This window comes from Scyliorhinus torazame, chromosome 12 (genome assembly GCF_047496885.1).
Source record: "Scyliorhinus torazame isolate Kashiwa2021f chromosome 12, sScyTor2.1, whole genome shotgun sequence".
Classification (NCBI taxonomy): domain Eukaryota; kingdom Metazoa; phylum Chordata; class Chondrichthyes; order Carcharhiniformes; family Scyliorhinidae; genus Scyliorhinus; species Scyliorhinus torazame.
The window spans coordinates 218,572,710-218,587,184 of NC_092718.1; the positions used below are offsets into that span (position 1 = coordinate 218,572,710).

The 14,475-nt window shown below is 47.0% G+C and overlaps 1 protein-coding gene across 1 annotated transcript in view; it reads right to left on the reverse strand.

Moving 5' to 3' along the window:
* The window catches only part of LOC140386993 (transient receptor potential cation channel subfamily V member 3-like), a 60,878-nt gene that overhangs the window by 15,029 nt on the left and 31,374 nt on the right, over window positions 1-14,475 (reverse strand). Inside the window, exons 8-9 of the mRNA XM_072469952.1 lie at window positions 4,110-4,289; window positions 3,851-3,994 (exon numbers count right to left, since the gene is read on the reverse strand). Of these exons, the coding sequence (XP_072326053.1) occupies window positions 3,851-3,994; window positions 4,110-4,289 (324 nt within the window). The remainder of the gene's footprint in view (window positions 1-3,850; window positions 3,995-4,109; window positions 4,290-14,475) is intronic.

Below are 14,475 nucleotides of genomic sequence, written 5' to 3' on the forward strand. Positions count from 1 at the left end.
GCAGAGGGCATCGCATCGCTGATGCTGTTCATCTTTTTTATTCATTCAAGGGGTGTGGATGTCACTGGTAAGGCCAACATGTATTTCCCATCCCTAATTACCCCCGAACCGCTGCTGTCCCTGTGGTGTCAGCACACCCAGTGCGCCGTTAGGGAGTTCCAGGATTTTGACCTGGCGATCGCAGTGACATAGTTCCAGGTCAGGATGGTGTGTGGCTAGGAGGGGAACGTGGTATTCCTCACCCAATGTCCACTCTCACACACACGTGTCTTCCATCGGAAGTCAGAAGTCAGGATGTGAAATACACTCGGCGGTGCTCCATTTTCCCGCTTCCTAATCCAGGGCCAGGGACTGGTATAAATTCACCGGCTGGACTATAACCGAGCAGAGATAGGGATCAAAACCCAGCTCCTTTCTGGTCTGTGTCGCTCTGCTACTTGAAGCATTTTCCCGGTGAGACATGGGCAGGGAACACGGTCAAACGAAAGTTACTCTTAATTTTAGACATGCTATAAGGGGATCTCCTTTTCCCAGTGTCCTCTGGTACTGTCAGCTGAACACAGGGGGGTTAAAGTGACAATACATTATCACAGATATCTGGCCATTCAGCCCGTTCTCACCATTCTGTTCAGTTGTCACTTCATTGGTTTGATTACCTGTTCAGTTATCCATCTACACCAGTCTTGCTGGGGACCTGCTCCAGTTTGTGCTTGTGTGTATACGTCCATCTCTGCATATTTGGCTGTGCGTTCAGCTGTGTCCAGCAGTTATAGCCGAAGCGGAATTGCCCTTGAGAAGGGTGGTGGTGAGCTGTTGTGTGTATATTGGTTTATGCATGTTAGTCTGTGTCTATCTGTGTATATCTCTGTGTGTATTGCAGTGATATTCAGATATCAATATACATGATCAATGTATGTAAATGTAGTACAGTCATTTCAACACTAGATGGCTCCCAGTCAGATACTATAAGAACTGATTTCCCGCCTTTTCTAAGTCAGATGACATCAGAATAGTGAACAAGCAAGACATAGAATAGATAGAGTGAGAAAAGTTAGAACTAATTTGTTATAATAGTGTATAGTTATGTAGTTATCTGTATTGTACTTTAATTCTTTATTGTTAGTTTAGTATTAAGGCGCCGGAATGTGGCGACTAGGGGCTTTTCACAGTAACTTCATTTGAAGCCTACTTGTGACAATAAGCGATTTTCATTTTCATTTCATTAAGTAAAAGGACTCATAATTTATTATTTTGTTACTCATTAAATAGTTCATCTTTCAACAAGAAGACTATTGATCATTTTTACATCCTGGTGGATTCAAGAGTTATATATATTACTCTTGAATCCACCACATCGACTTATCTAGTATATATATTAGATAAGTCATTATTTAAAATATAACATGTATCTGTGTCTGTCTATCTGTGTGTGTGTCTGTTTGTCTGTGTCTGTCTATCTGTGTGTATATCTGTGTCTGTCTATCTGTGTGTGTGTATCTGTGTGTGTCTATCTATCTATCTCTCTATCTATCCATCTATATTTGTGCGTGTGTATATGTGAGTGTCTATCTATCTATCTCTCTATCTATCCATCTATATTTGCGCGTGTGTATCTGTGAGTGTCTATCTATCCATCGATATTTGTGCGTGTGTGTCTATCTATCTGTCCATCTATATTTGTGCGTGTGTATCTGTGAGTGTCTATCTATCCATCGATATTTGTGCGTGTGTGTCTATCTATCTGTCCATCTATATTTGTGCGTGTGTATCTGTCTGTCTATCTATCTATCCATCTATATTTGTGCGTGTGTATCTGTGTGTCTATCTATCTATCCATCTATATTTGTGTGTGTGTATCTGTGTGTGTCTATCTATCTATCTCTCTATCTGTCCATCTATATTTGTGCGTGTGTATCTGTGAGTGTCTATCTATCCATCTATATTTGTGCATGTGTATCTGTGTGTCTATCTATCTATCCATCTATATTTGTGCGTGTGTATCTGTGTGTCTATCTATCTATCCATCTATATTTGTGTGTGTGTATCTGTGTGTCTATCTATCCATCTATATTTGTACGTGTGTATCTGTGTGTCTATCTATCTATCCATCCATATTTGTGTGTGTGTATCTGTGTGTGTCTATCTATCTATCTCTCTATCTATCCATCTATATTTGTGCGTGTGTATCTGTGAGTGTCTATCTATCCATCGATATTTGTGCGTGTGTATCTATCTGTCCATCTATATTTGTGTGTGTGTATCTGTGAGTGTCTGTCTATCTATCCATCTATATTTGTGCGTGTGTATCTGTGTGTGTCTATCTTTCTATCCATCTATATTTGTGCGTGTGTATCTGTGAGTGTCTATCTATCTATCCATCTATATTTGTGCGTATGTATCTGTGTGTGTCTATCTATCTATCCATCTAAATCTGAGCGTGTGTATATCTGTGTGTATCTGTGTCTATCTATCTCTGTGTGTGTATCGGTGTCTATCTGTGTGTGTGTATATATCTGTGTGTATATCTGTGTGTATCTGTGTGTGTATATCTGTATCTATCTTTGTGTGTGTATATCTGTGTCTATCTGTGTGTGTGTATATATCTGTGTGTGTGTATATCTGCATCTATCTTTGTGTGTATATATCTGTGTCTATCTGTATGTATATATCTGTGTGTGTGTATCTGTGTGTGTATCTGTGTCTATTCATGTGTGTGTGTGTATCTGTGTGTATATTTAGGTCTATCAGTGTGTGTGTATCTCCGTGTATGCATCTGTGTGTGTGTATCTGTGTCTATCTGTGCATGTGTATCTGTGTGTATGTGTATGTGTATCTGTGTCTATCTGTGTGTGTGTATCTGTGTGTGTCTGTATCTGTGCCTATCTCTGTGTGTGTATCTGTGTGTATTTGTGTGTGTATCTGTGTGTGTGTATCTGTGTGTATTTGTGTGTGTATCTGTGTGTGTATGTATCTGTGTGCGTGTGTATGTGTGTGTGTATCTGTGTCTATATCTGTGTGTGTGTATGTGTGTGTATCTGTGTGTGTGTATCTGTGTGTATTTGTGTGTGTGTATCTGTGTGTGTGTGTATTTGTGTGTGTGTATCTGTGTGTGTGTATCTGTGTATTTGTGTGTGTGTGTGTATCTGTGCGTGTGTATTTGTGTGTGTGTATCTGTTTGCATGTGTATCTGTGTCTATCTGTGTGTGCGTATCTGTGTGTATGTGTGTGTGTGTGTATCTGTGTGTGTGTATCTGTGTGTATGTGTGTGTGTGTGTATCTGTGTGTATGTGTATTTGTGTGTGTGAATCTGTGTGTATCTGTGTGAATGTGTATCTGTGTGTCTTTGTGTGTGTGTATCTGTGTGCATGTGTATTTGTGTGTATCTGTGTGCGTGTGTATCTGTGTGTACTTGTGTGCGTGTGTATCTGTGTGTGTATCTGTGTGCGTGTGCATCTGTGTGTACTTGTGTGCGTGTGTATCTGTGTGTATGTGTGTGTATCTGTGTGCGTGTGCACACGTGTATCCGTGTGCGTGTGTATCTGTGTGTGTATCTGTGTGCATGTGTATTTGTGTGTGTGTATCTGTGTGCGTGTGTATCTGTGTGTATTTGTGTGTGTGTATCTGTGTGCATGTGTATCTGTGTGTATCTGTGTGTATATGTGTGTGTGTATCTGTGTGCGTGTGTATCTGTGTGTATCTGTGTGTATTTGTGTGTGTGTATCTGTGTGCGTGTGTATCTGTGTGTATATGTGTATGTGTATCTATGTGTGTTCTGTTGTCTGACTGTGTCTGTTTATGTACACGTGTGTGTGTGCTTTTTGCACTTTTGATTTTACTGTTTTGAACTCACCGAAGTAGAATGAACACTGCTTGTGTTTCTTGTTGCGAAAGAAGCTTCCTTTGGCCATGGCATGAACAGCAGCTCCATTTTTGACCAAGAATTTGACCAGGTCACACCTCCTGCGCTCCACAGCGATGTGAAGGCTCGTCTGTCCTAGAAACAGGGACACGGCACAATTTACCTTTAACCCGACATGTGGTGGGTGGGGAGTGACCAGTATTTCTGGCAGGAAGCAATGCAGGTGGAATTGGCTGGCGCAATTCCTTACCTCTGTAAATCTTGTCAGTGTAGGCTGCGTTAATGAAGACTTCCAGGTCTCCTGTCTTCTTTGAAAAGGAGATTAGTTTCTTGACAATTTCCACCATCTTAATGTCTTGGTCCATTTCCTCTGTTTTGTTTGTAATTTTTAGCAAGGCTTTCATCAGACACGTTTGGCCGGTGTTTGGATCTGTGTGTGGGAAAGCACGAAGTGAGGGAAGATCCACACAACCTGTCCAAGCATCTCCCGTTCGACCCCAATTCCAAGGGAACATTCTGCCGAATCTGCTCTATTTCCCCAAGGACAGAACTGCTGAGCAGTCAATCACGTGTTCACCTGGCCAGATCACAAGTGGACTTTGAGGGGGGAGATCCTTTGAACCCACTTTATATCATCTGTGGTGATGTGCATCAATGCAAATGCATGTAGGCTAGCTAGACACTAGATGGAGCACCAGAAACATCACACACACACACAACCAATAGATCAAGTAGATAGGACACGACCAATAGGCATTCACGGTACACAAGGAGGTGACACGACCACAGGGGGACATTACACCAACCCATATATAAAGGACACCACACGCATGATCTGCCTCTTTCCAGTGGAGACAGTCAGTGAGTAGAGACACAGGGCTGATTCAATATCACACCCACCATGTGGATTGCAGCAACTGGTTAGTCAGTCTGGGCAGCTATAGTAGGATTAGCAGTAGTGTCGAACCCGAGTAATAGAAGTGTAAATAGTTTAATAAACGTGTTGAAGTTATCTCCACGTCTGGACCTTCCTTTGTCAAGTGCACCACAAGGAAGCCGCTTATGTTACACCTAGAACATAACAAATCATGGTACCAGGACTGAACTGTTTCAATCCAGATAGCCATACCTCAGCGTACAGTGACAACCAGCAACGATATCCAGGCAAGATGTTCAAGATCCGGGTTCCGCAGCAGCTCCAGTGCCACGGCGATCTCCGCGGAAACTGGCGGGCATTCCGGCAAAAGTTTGAAATCTTCCTGGTAGCAGCCGAACTAGAAGAAGTGGCCGATGCGCCATGACGTCAGAGGCCCTGGACCACGCCCATTTAAAGGGGAAACATCCCAAATCAAAGAAAAAATCTTTTAAAGCTGTAAAACAACCTTCCTTCACCTGGAATGACAGCACAATGCCTCAAATTGAACCAGGAAATGAAATTAACCACCGAAGGACCCTGCAACAAGCAGTTACCTACGCCCAAACCGAGGATTCCAACGTTGAATACTTCGATACCGATCGTATTGAATCCGACGCAGACACGGATTCGTTCTTCGGATTTGAGGATCTTCAGCCCAGCAGATACGACATCCCGACTCGTGAGTGCAGGATGATGCTGCAGCCTGAAACCAAGAGACAGAGAGTGGCACAAGCCCACAGAGAGCAGCCTGCTGCCACACAGAGCGTGGTCCACGCACCGCTCAGGGTTCCCAACTCTACAAAAGAAGACACGCAAGACTCCACACCGCCGTCCTTGCATGAACAAGAAGTGACTCCAGTGTCACAAGCCTCCACAGCGAGCTCGTGGACAGACTCCACAATTGCAGAAACGCAAGACTCCGACGCGCAGTCCTTGCAGGAACAAGACCATGAGGGTCTAGCAACCTCCTCTGACCAACTAGCGGCAGACGATGCAAGTCTGCCATGCTCAAGTAAACAGCAAGAAGACTATGACAGTCTACCATGCTCCAGTGCACAGCAGGACGACCATGACGGTCTATCATGCTACAGTGAAGAACAAAGCGACGATGACTGTCCCAAGCCCAAATGAAGGACAACAGCAAGACGACAGTCCACCCACATTGTTTGCACCACCAGATGAAGACTCTGACAATTTACCCAACCCAAGTGAACAACAAGCAGCTACTGAGGCTCTACCCACGGTATGTGAGACGAGTGACAACAGCATCCCACTTCCCATGCAAGATGTGCAAAGTGACAGACCTCAGCTAGTGTGTACAGAGGCACTCGACGATCACTGTGAGACCACTGGTGACTCCGGTGACACCATGATACTTCCACCCTCATTCGCTCGAACCTCTCCACAAGTCAATGCATTCCTGCATGTTCCGACTCCAGACGTGCAGCTTCAAGAAATCTCAGCTGACTCCAGTGAACCTGCTAAGACTCCGGACGGGGAGCATCAACAAACCAACACTGACTCAGTTAAAACAGACCAGACTCCAGATGGGGGGCAACCAAACGCCAACTCTGATTCATGTAAGCCGGACTTTACTCCAGACAGGGAGTGCCGCAACCTCAGTGATGGCACGCTCAGGGTGACAGCAGATGCCACAATGACAGGAGATGGATCACGTAACAATTACACTGGGTCAGTAATAACAAGCAGCGGCTACAGTCCAAGAGGAATACACCAATATTCACCACAGCTATATCCACACATGTTTTCCACACCAGCAGTGCAGCCAATGACAGCTCATGCTGGACAAACCCAGTATTCAGGCATGCAGCAGCCAGCAGTCTATGCAGCATATTCTCAAACAGGCCAGCACTACGGATTGCCCACTAATGGAATCAAGACCGAAGGAGGACTACCGCAGGCGCAATCTGCAATACAGACTGGATTCCTTAGTTACAGCCCAGGATTTGCTACACCCCAGCCTGGCCAGACGGCATATTCCTATCAGATGCAAGGTTCTAGTTTCACACCATCACCAGGTATTTATGCCAGCAGCAATTCTGTTTCCAATTCGACAAGCTTCAACGGTTCTCAGCAGGATCACCCTTCCTGCACAGCACGTGGCCAGAACCAGTATGTACAGTCTTATCCAACTTCAACATATGGCACATCCATGACCTCGAATGATACTGTTGATGGTATCTCTTCAACGTCAACACCTCATCAGCTACAAGATGCCATCCGACAGCACCATCACAAACAGCAAAAAAAGAAAGGGACTCCAAATCAGACAGCGAAGTGATTTGACCACTTCTTGGTTCCTGTGGCACAGGGTCGTTGATGGCGTTCATAACCAAGAGACATTTGACCATGGTGATTGATGGTTTATGGACTCACACAAATGATTTGGACTTATTATTTAATTACTGTTCCCATGACTTGTATACCTTACCTTATCTCCCTATTCTTTGTTCAATTTTCTCAAAGTGTGCAGAAAATATGTAACATATAAAAAAGGGGGGATGTGGTGATGTGCATCAATGTAAATGCATGTAGGCTAGCCAGACACTAGATGGAGCACCAGAAACATCACACACACACACTCAGCCAATAGATCAGTTAGATAGGACACGACCAATAGACATTCACGTTACACAAGGAGGTGACACGACCACAGGGGGGCATAACACCAACCCATATATAAAGGACACCACACACATGATCTGCCTCTTTCCAGTGGAGACAGTCAGTGAGTAGAGACACAGGGTTGATTCAATATCACTCCCACCACGTGGATTGCAGCAACTGGTTAGTCAGTCTGGGAAGCTATAGTAGGATTAGCAGTAGTGTCTAACCTGAGTAATAGAAGTGTAAATAGTTTAATAAACGTGTTGAAGTTATCTCCACGTCTGAACCTTCCTTTGTCAAGTGCACCACAAGGAAGCCGCTTATGTTACACCTACAACATAACAAATCATCATCAACCTCAAACACCAATCCCGCCGTCTCCCCGTGGCTTTTGCAAGTTCACTCACCTGAATTCAATCATTTTTGCTCACAAATTTCCTAACTTGACAGAAAAATTGCAAAACCTGCATTGATAGTCCAACGTACGGAACAGGAAACAGCAAACTGTCCAAAGATCATCTCTCTCGCTCTCTCTCAACCTTTCCACATTCTGATGGTGCAAAGGTCAGACCTTTATCTGCTTCTGTAGCGAATCGTTCCTGGAACAGGTCGCGAGATATATAGCTTGAGGGGCACCTCTCCACATCAAGCATGACCACGCTCACACAAACTAAGGGCCAATTTAGTGTAGCCAATCTACCTATGCTGCTTGTCTTTGGAATGTCGGAGGAAGCCGGAGCCCCCGGAGGAAACCCCACGCCGATGCGGGGAGAACCCGCAGACGCCGCACAGACAGGCCCCAGGCCGAAATGGAACCCGGGCCCCCGGCGCTGTGAGGCAGTAGTGCTAAACACTGTGCCATTCTGTCACCCAAAAGTTCATCTCGGGTGACAATTATCTCAATGACTTCATCTTGTATTTCTGAATCTATAAAGTTTAATTATGAAGTTATTAATTTCACAAAAGATTTTTGATCCATCCACAAAAAATAATGATGCATCATGGGTGCAACCCCATCAATCTCACAATATGTGGATTTGATTCCTGTGAAGGTATGTAATATTCTCCTAATTCCTTCCCCCTCGATCCTCCCCAATGGCCAAACACTCTGAAAATCTATAGACCCCACATTTGCTGCATTTGTCCCATCCAGCACCTCCTCAAAGAGGAAGTCTCCAGATTTCCTTTCTGAATCTTGTTGTGTTGGGCGTTCTGGATCCGTGCAACACATACAGGTCACCAACGCTTGAAATAGTGCAACACTATTTTATTGAGTCATTAACGGTTTAACATACTCTCACTGTGGGTTAACACGATATTAGCTTTAACTAAAGACCTTTGCCTTGTCCTAACCAGTCGATGCACTCAGCACATGGTGAATGTCTGTGCTGCAGGCTGTGAGCTCTGTCCTACTAGGAAGCTGCTACTCGAATGAGCGGGAACTCTGATGCCCCCTGTCTTTATAGTGCGTGTGCTCTAACTGATGATTGGCTGTGGAGTTTGTGTGTGTTGATTGGTCCCATCAGTGTGTGTGTCTGCACCATGATATACTGGTGTATATTATGACATCCCTCCTTTTATAAAAGAATATACATGTGTGGCAATAAATAGAGTATGGTGAGAATGTCCCTAACTATGTGTGTGTGAAAGACATATTTACAGGACTATGTACATGAGAACTAAGCTATTTACATGGGAAGGTGCCTGGTGCAGAAAAACAGAATGCAAGATGAATAACGAGATGAACACGTTATACAAACCACGTAAACGATCAAACGGAAGAACAAAACAATTCAGAAAGTCTATAAGTCCACAAAGTTCACAAATTAAGTCTCAGAGGTGGGCGACGAATTCTGGTTGACCGCCTCAAGGGTGGGTCGGGAGCTGCCGGCTGAAGAGCGGGCTGGAATGCGTCAGAGTGAGGAGGATGCAGAGTGACCGGGATCTCTGCATAGTCCATGGCAGAGTCAGCAGGAGGGCGAGGCAACAGTGGAGGATCACGTAGCGAGCGCGGAACAAAACGAAGGGCGCGTCGATTGCGGTGCCGAATGGAGCCATCTGGTAGACGAACCAGGAACGAGCGGGGGGCCACCTGCCGAAGGACAACAGCGGTTGCAGACCAGCCACCATCCGGAAGATGGATGCAGACGTTGTCATCTGGAGCCAGAGCAGGGAGATCAGCTGCACGGGAGTCATGAGCCGCCTTGTGCTGTGCACGAGACAGCTGCATTCGTTGAAGGACCGGAACGTGGTCGAGGTCTGGGACATGAATGGATGGCACCGTCGTCCTCAGAGTGCGACCCATGAGCAGCTGGGCTGGCGACAGGCCCGTGGACAGTGGGGCGGAGCGATAGGCCAGCAAGGCGAGGTAGAAATCGGACCCAGCATCGGCAGCCTTGCAGAGGAGCCGTTTGACTATGTGGACGCCCTTCTCCGCTTTGCCATTGGATTGGGGGTACAGGGGACTGGATGTCACATGGGCAAAATTGTACTGCCTGGCAAAGTTGGACCATTCCTGGCTGGCGAAGCAGGGGCCATTGTCCGACATAACCGTGAGCGGGATGCCGTGTCGAGCAAAGGTGTCCTTACAGGCACGGGTGACTGCAGACGATGTGATATCATGCAATCGGGTAATTTTAAAAGTAGTCCACAATCAGGACATAGTCTCTACCCAGCGCGTGGAACAGGTCGATGCCCACCTTGGTCCAAGGTGACGTGGCCAACTCATGGGGCTGCAGGGTCTCACGTGGTTGGGCCGGCTGGAACCGCTGACAAGTGGGGCAGTTGAGCACTGTGTTGGCGATGTCCTCATTGATGCCGGGCCAGTACACTGCCTCTCGGGCCCGTCGGTGACACTTCTCCACGTAAAGGTGACCCTCGTGTAGCTGTTCCAGGTCGAGCTGGCGCATGCTGTGCGGGATGACAATGCGGTCCAGTTTCAGGAGAACCCCGTCTACTACTGCCAGATCATCTCTGACATTATAGAACTGGGGGCATTGGCCCTTGAGCCACCCGTCTGTTAGGTGGCGCATGACACGCTGTAGCTAGGGGTCAGCCGCCGTCTCGTGGCAAATTTGGACGAGGCGTTCTTCCGGGGCAGGTAGATTGGAGGCCACGAAGGCCACATGGGCGTCAACCTGGCAGACGAATCCCGCTGGGTCACACGGAGTGTTGACTGCCCTGGAGAGAGCGTCAGCAATGATGAGGTCTTTGCCTGGGGTGTATACCGGCTGGAAGTCATATCGCCGGAGCTTGAGAAGAATACGCCGGAGGCGAGGTGTCATGTCGTTCAAGTCTTTCTGTATTAAATTGACCAGCGGACGATGACTCGTGCCGTTTTCGTGTAGGACACAGGCCTCAATGGCGGTCGCTAGGGTGAGCTGCTTTACTTTGAGGAGCTGCTGACGTAGGGGATCCGACTGAACACCGAAAACGATCTGGTCGCGTATCATGGAGTCGGAGGTGGGCCCGTAGCTGCAAGATTGCGCAAGGATGCAGAGGTGTGAGAAAGGATTGGAAAGGTTCATCCTTACCCTGCAAACGCTGTTGGAACACGTAGCGCTCAAAGCTTTCATTTACCTCTACGCTGCAGTGAGTGTCAAACTTGAAGAGGACCGTCTTGAACTTTGTTTTATCTTCATCATCCGCAAAGGTGAGAGAATTGAAAATGTGGATGGCATGGTCTCCGGCCGTGGAGAGGAGGAGAGCAATCTTCCTGGTATCCGAGGTGTCCTCCCTGTCTGTGGCCTCAAGGAAGAGCTGGAAGCACTGTTTGAATATCTTCCAGTTGGCCCCGAGGTTGCCGGTGATGCGGAGCGGCGGCGGAGGGCTGATCTTGTCCATTTTGCAGGATGACGGAATGCTGGCGGAAGGCAGATCACTTGCAGGTAGGTCTAAGAAGTGCTAATATCCCTCAACTCCTGGTATCATGTTGTGTTGGGCGCTCTGGATCCGTGGAACACATACAGGTCACCAACACTTGAAATAGTGCAACACTATTTTATTGAGTCATTAACTGTTTAACATACTCTCACTGTGGGTTAACACAATACTAGCTTTAACTAAAGACCTATGCCTTGTCCTAACCAGTCAATGCACTCAGGACATGGTGAATGTCTGTGCTGCAGGCTGTGAGCTCTGTCCTACTAGGAAGCTGCAGCTCGAATGAGCGGGAACTCTGATGCCCCCTGTCTTTATAGTGCGTGTGCTCTAACTGGTGATTGGCTGAGGTGTTGTGTGTGTTGATTGGTCCCACTGTGTGTCCATCAGTGTGTGTGTCTGCACCATGATATACTGGTGTATATTATGACACTATTGACTGCTTTTAATTATTTTCTCTTCACTGAGTTATTTTGTACTGTCAGAAAAGTGGAATCTTACAGCACAGGCAGAGGCCATTTGGGCTGAGGTATGTGTGCTTAGCGCGTTCACAAATCAACCCAACTGGTCCCAGAGCCCAGTTGTTTCCTCGTAGCTCTGTAAATCAGTCCTTTTCATTGGTCCTTTTCAAAGTTCTTATTGAGTTTGATTCCACCATTGTCTCAGGTGGCGTACTCCCGGTCCGAACAATTCTCTGTGTGAACTTTGTTTTCTCGATTTCCCGTTACATTCTTTTGCCGATTCTCTTTACCATGTGTACCTCTGGTTCCTGGTCCTCCTTATTTACTTTATCAAAACACTTCATGATTTTGAACATCTATTTAATCTTCCCTTGATGTTTACTGATCTAAAGACAATAATCTCAGTTTCTCCAATCCCTCCAACTAAAATCCCACATCCTGGTATCATTTAGCAGATCTTAATAATAATCGTTACTAGTGTCACAGGTGGGCTAACATTAACACTGCAATGAAGTTCCCGTGAAAAACCCCTCTGCTCCAAGACTGTGACATCCTTCCTGAGATCTGGCCTAAATAGTCCAGCGGAGGGTGGCGCAGTGGTTAGCACTGGGACTGCGGCGCTGAAGACCCGGGTTCGAATCCCCACCCTGGGTCACTGTCCGTGTGGAGTTTGCACATTCTCCCCGTGTCTGCAAGGGTTTCACCCCCACAACCCAAACGATGTGCAAGTTAGGTGGATTGGCCATGCCAAATTGCCCCTTAATTGGAAACAAAATAATGGGGTACTCTAAATTTTAAGAAAAAAATCCAGTCCAGCGGAGGCTGAACGAATGACTTGTACGCTTTGTCATCTCTAGGTACATGAGGTACATTTTGAGCTCAGTTTGTGATTTAGGAGGAGTAGATGGCCTCTGCTCCTCAACATAATGAGCGAGCCAGGCAATGACATCTTTCAGAAGCTACGCGGAGAGGCTGAATAGACTCGGACTGTTTTCATTGGAAAGACGGAGGTTGAGGGGCGACCTGAAAGCGGTCTACAAGATTATGAGGGGCATGGATAGAGTGGATGGGCAGGCACTCTTTCCCAGGGTGGAGGGGTCAGTCACCAGGGGGGCATAGGTTTAAGGTCCGTGGGGCAAAGTTTAGAGGAGACGTGCGAGGCAGTTTTTTACACAGAGGGTGGCGAGTGCCTGGAACGCGTTGCCAGGGGAGGTTGTGGAAGCAGATACATTAGCGGCATCTTGACAAACACATGGACAGGACGGGTATAGAGGGATACGGCACAAGGAAGGGATGAGGGTTTTGGCCAAGGTTGGTATCATGACCGGTACAGGCTTGGAGGGCCGAAGGGCCTGTTCCTGTGGTGTATTGTTCTTTGATCACAGAATACAGAAGGAGGCCATTCGACCCATCGGGTCTGCACTGGTCCTTGTAAAGAGCACCGTACGCAAGTTCACGCCTTCACCCTATCCCACCTAACCTTTTGGACACTAAGGGGCAATTTATCACGGCCAATCCATCTAACCTGCACATTTTGGACTGTGGGAGGAAACCCACACAGACACGGGGAGAACGTGCAGACTCCGCACAGACAGTCACCCAAGGCCGGAATCGAACCCGGGTCGATGGAGCTGTGAGGCAGCAGTGCTAACCACCGTGCCGCTATCAAGCCATTCTTAATGGTGGATGTTGACGATTAAGTGTTGAACCGAAGTCCAGGGTCAGCACGGTGGTTAGCACTGCTGCCTCACAGTGCGGAGGACCAGGGCAGCACGGTGGCGCAGTAGTTAGCACTGCAGCCTCTCGGCGCCGAGGTCCCAGGTTCGATCCCGGCCCTGGGTCACTGTCCGTGCGGAGTTTGCACATTCTCCCCGTGTTTGCGTGGGTTTCGCCCCCACAACCCAAAGATGTGCAGGGTAGGTGGATTGGCCACGCTAAATTGCCCCTTAATTGCAAAGAAATAATTGGGTACTCTAAATTTATAAACAAAAAGCTGAACTGAGGCCCGGTCTGCCCTGTCAGGGGGCTGCAAGAGACCCCACAGCTACATGGAAGTTCCCCACCCCCATATCCTGGGCCAATATTAACCCTCAAGCGACATTAATAAAACAGGTTATCTAATCATGGACACATTGCTGTGCGTGGGATCTTGCTGTGCACAAAATGGCTGTCACGTTTTCTAGATACCAACAGTGACTACACTTCAAACAAGTGCATCATTGGCTGTATAGCACTCCGGGCTGTCCCGAGACGTGGAAGGTGCTATACAAATGCAAACTTTTCTCTTTCCATTATTGAAACCCCCACCCATTGGCAGCCAACATGATGGCGTTAACTCTTTCTGCCTTTTTTTTCCACCCAACCTGGCTGCCACAGAGGTGTTGCACTCACCACATGACATGTCTCAAATAACACAAATACCATAACCCCAGATTTCCTCAGCGCAGAAACGGGGAGTGTTGGAGGTGACAACCTTGGGGTGAGACAATAAACCTTGAGGCCGTCATTTGCTTGCCAATTGTTTGCTGACTGTTCGAATAGTGAGTAATAATAATAATCTTTATTAGTGTCTGATGCACTATCAATTACGACGAGACGAGAGTAGAGAGTAATCGAGGCTTTATTAAGCAGAGGTGTGTTGCCTCCTGCAGCTGCTGCCGAAATGGCTGCAGCTCGGTGAGCACACACCTTTATACTCCACCTACTGGGCGGAGCCAGCAGGCAGGGATCTA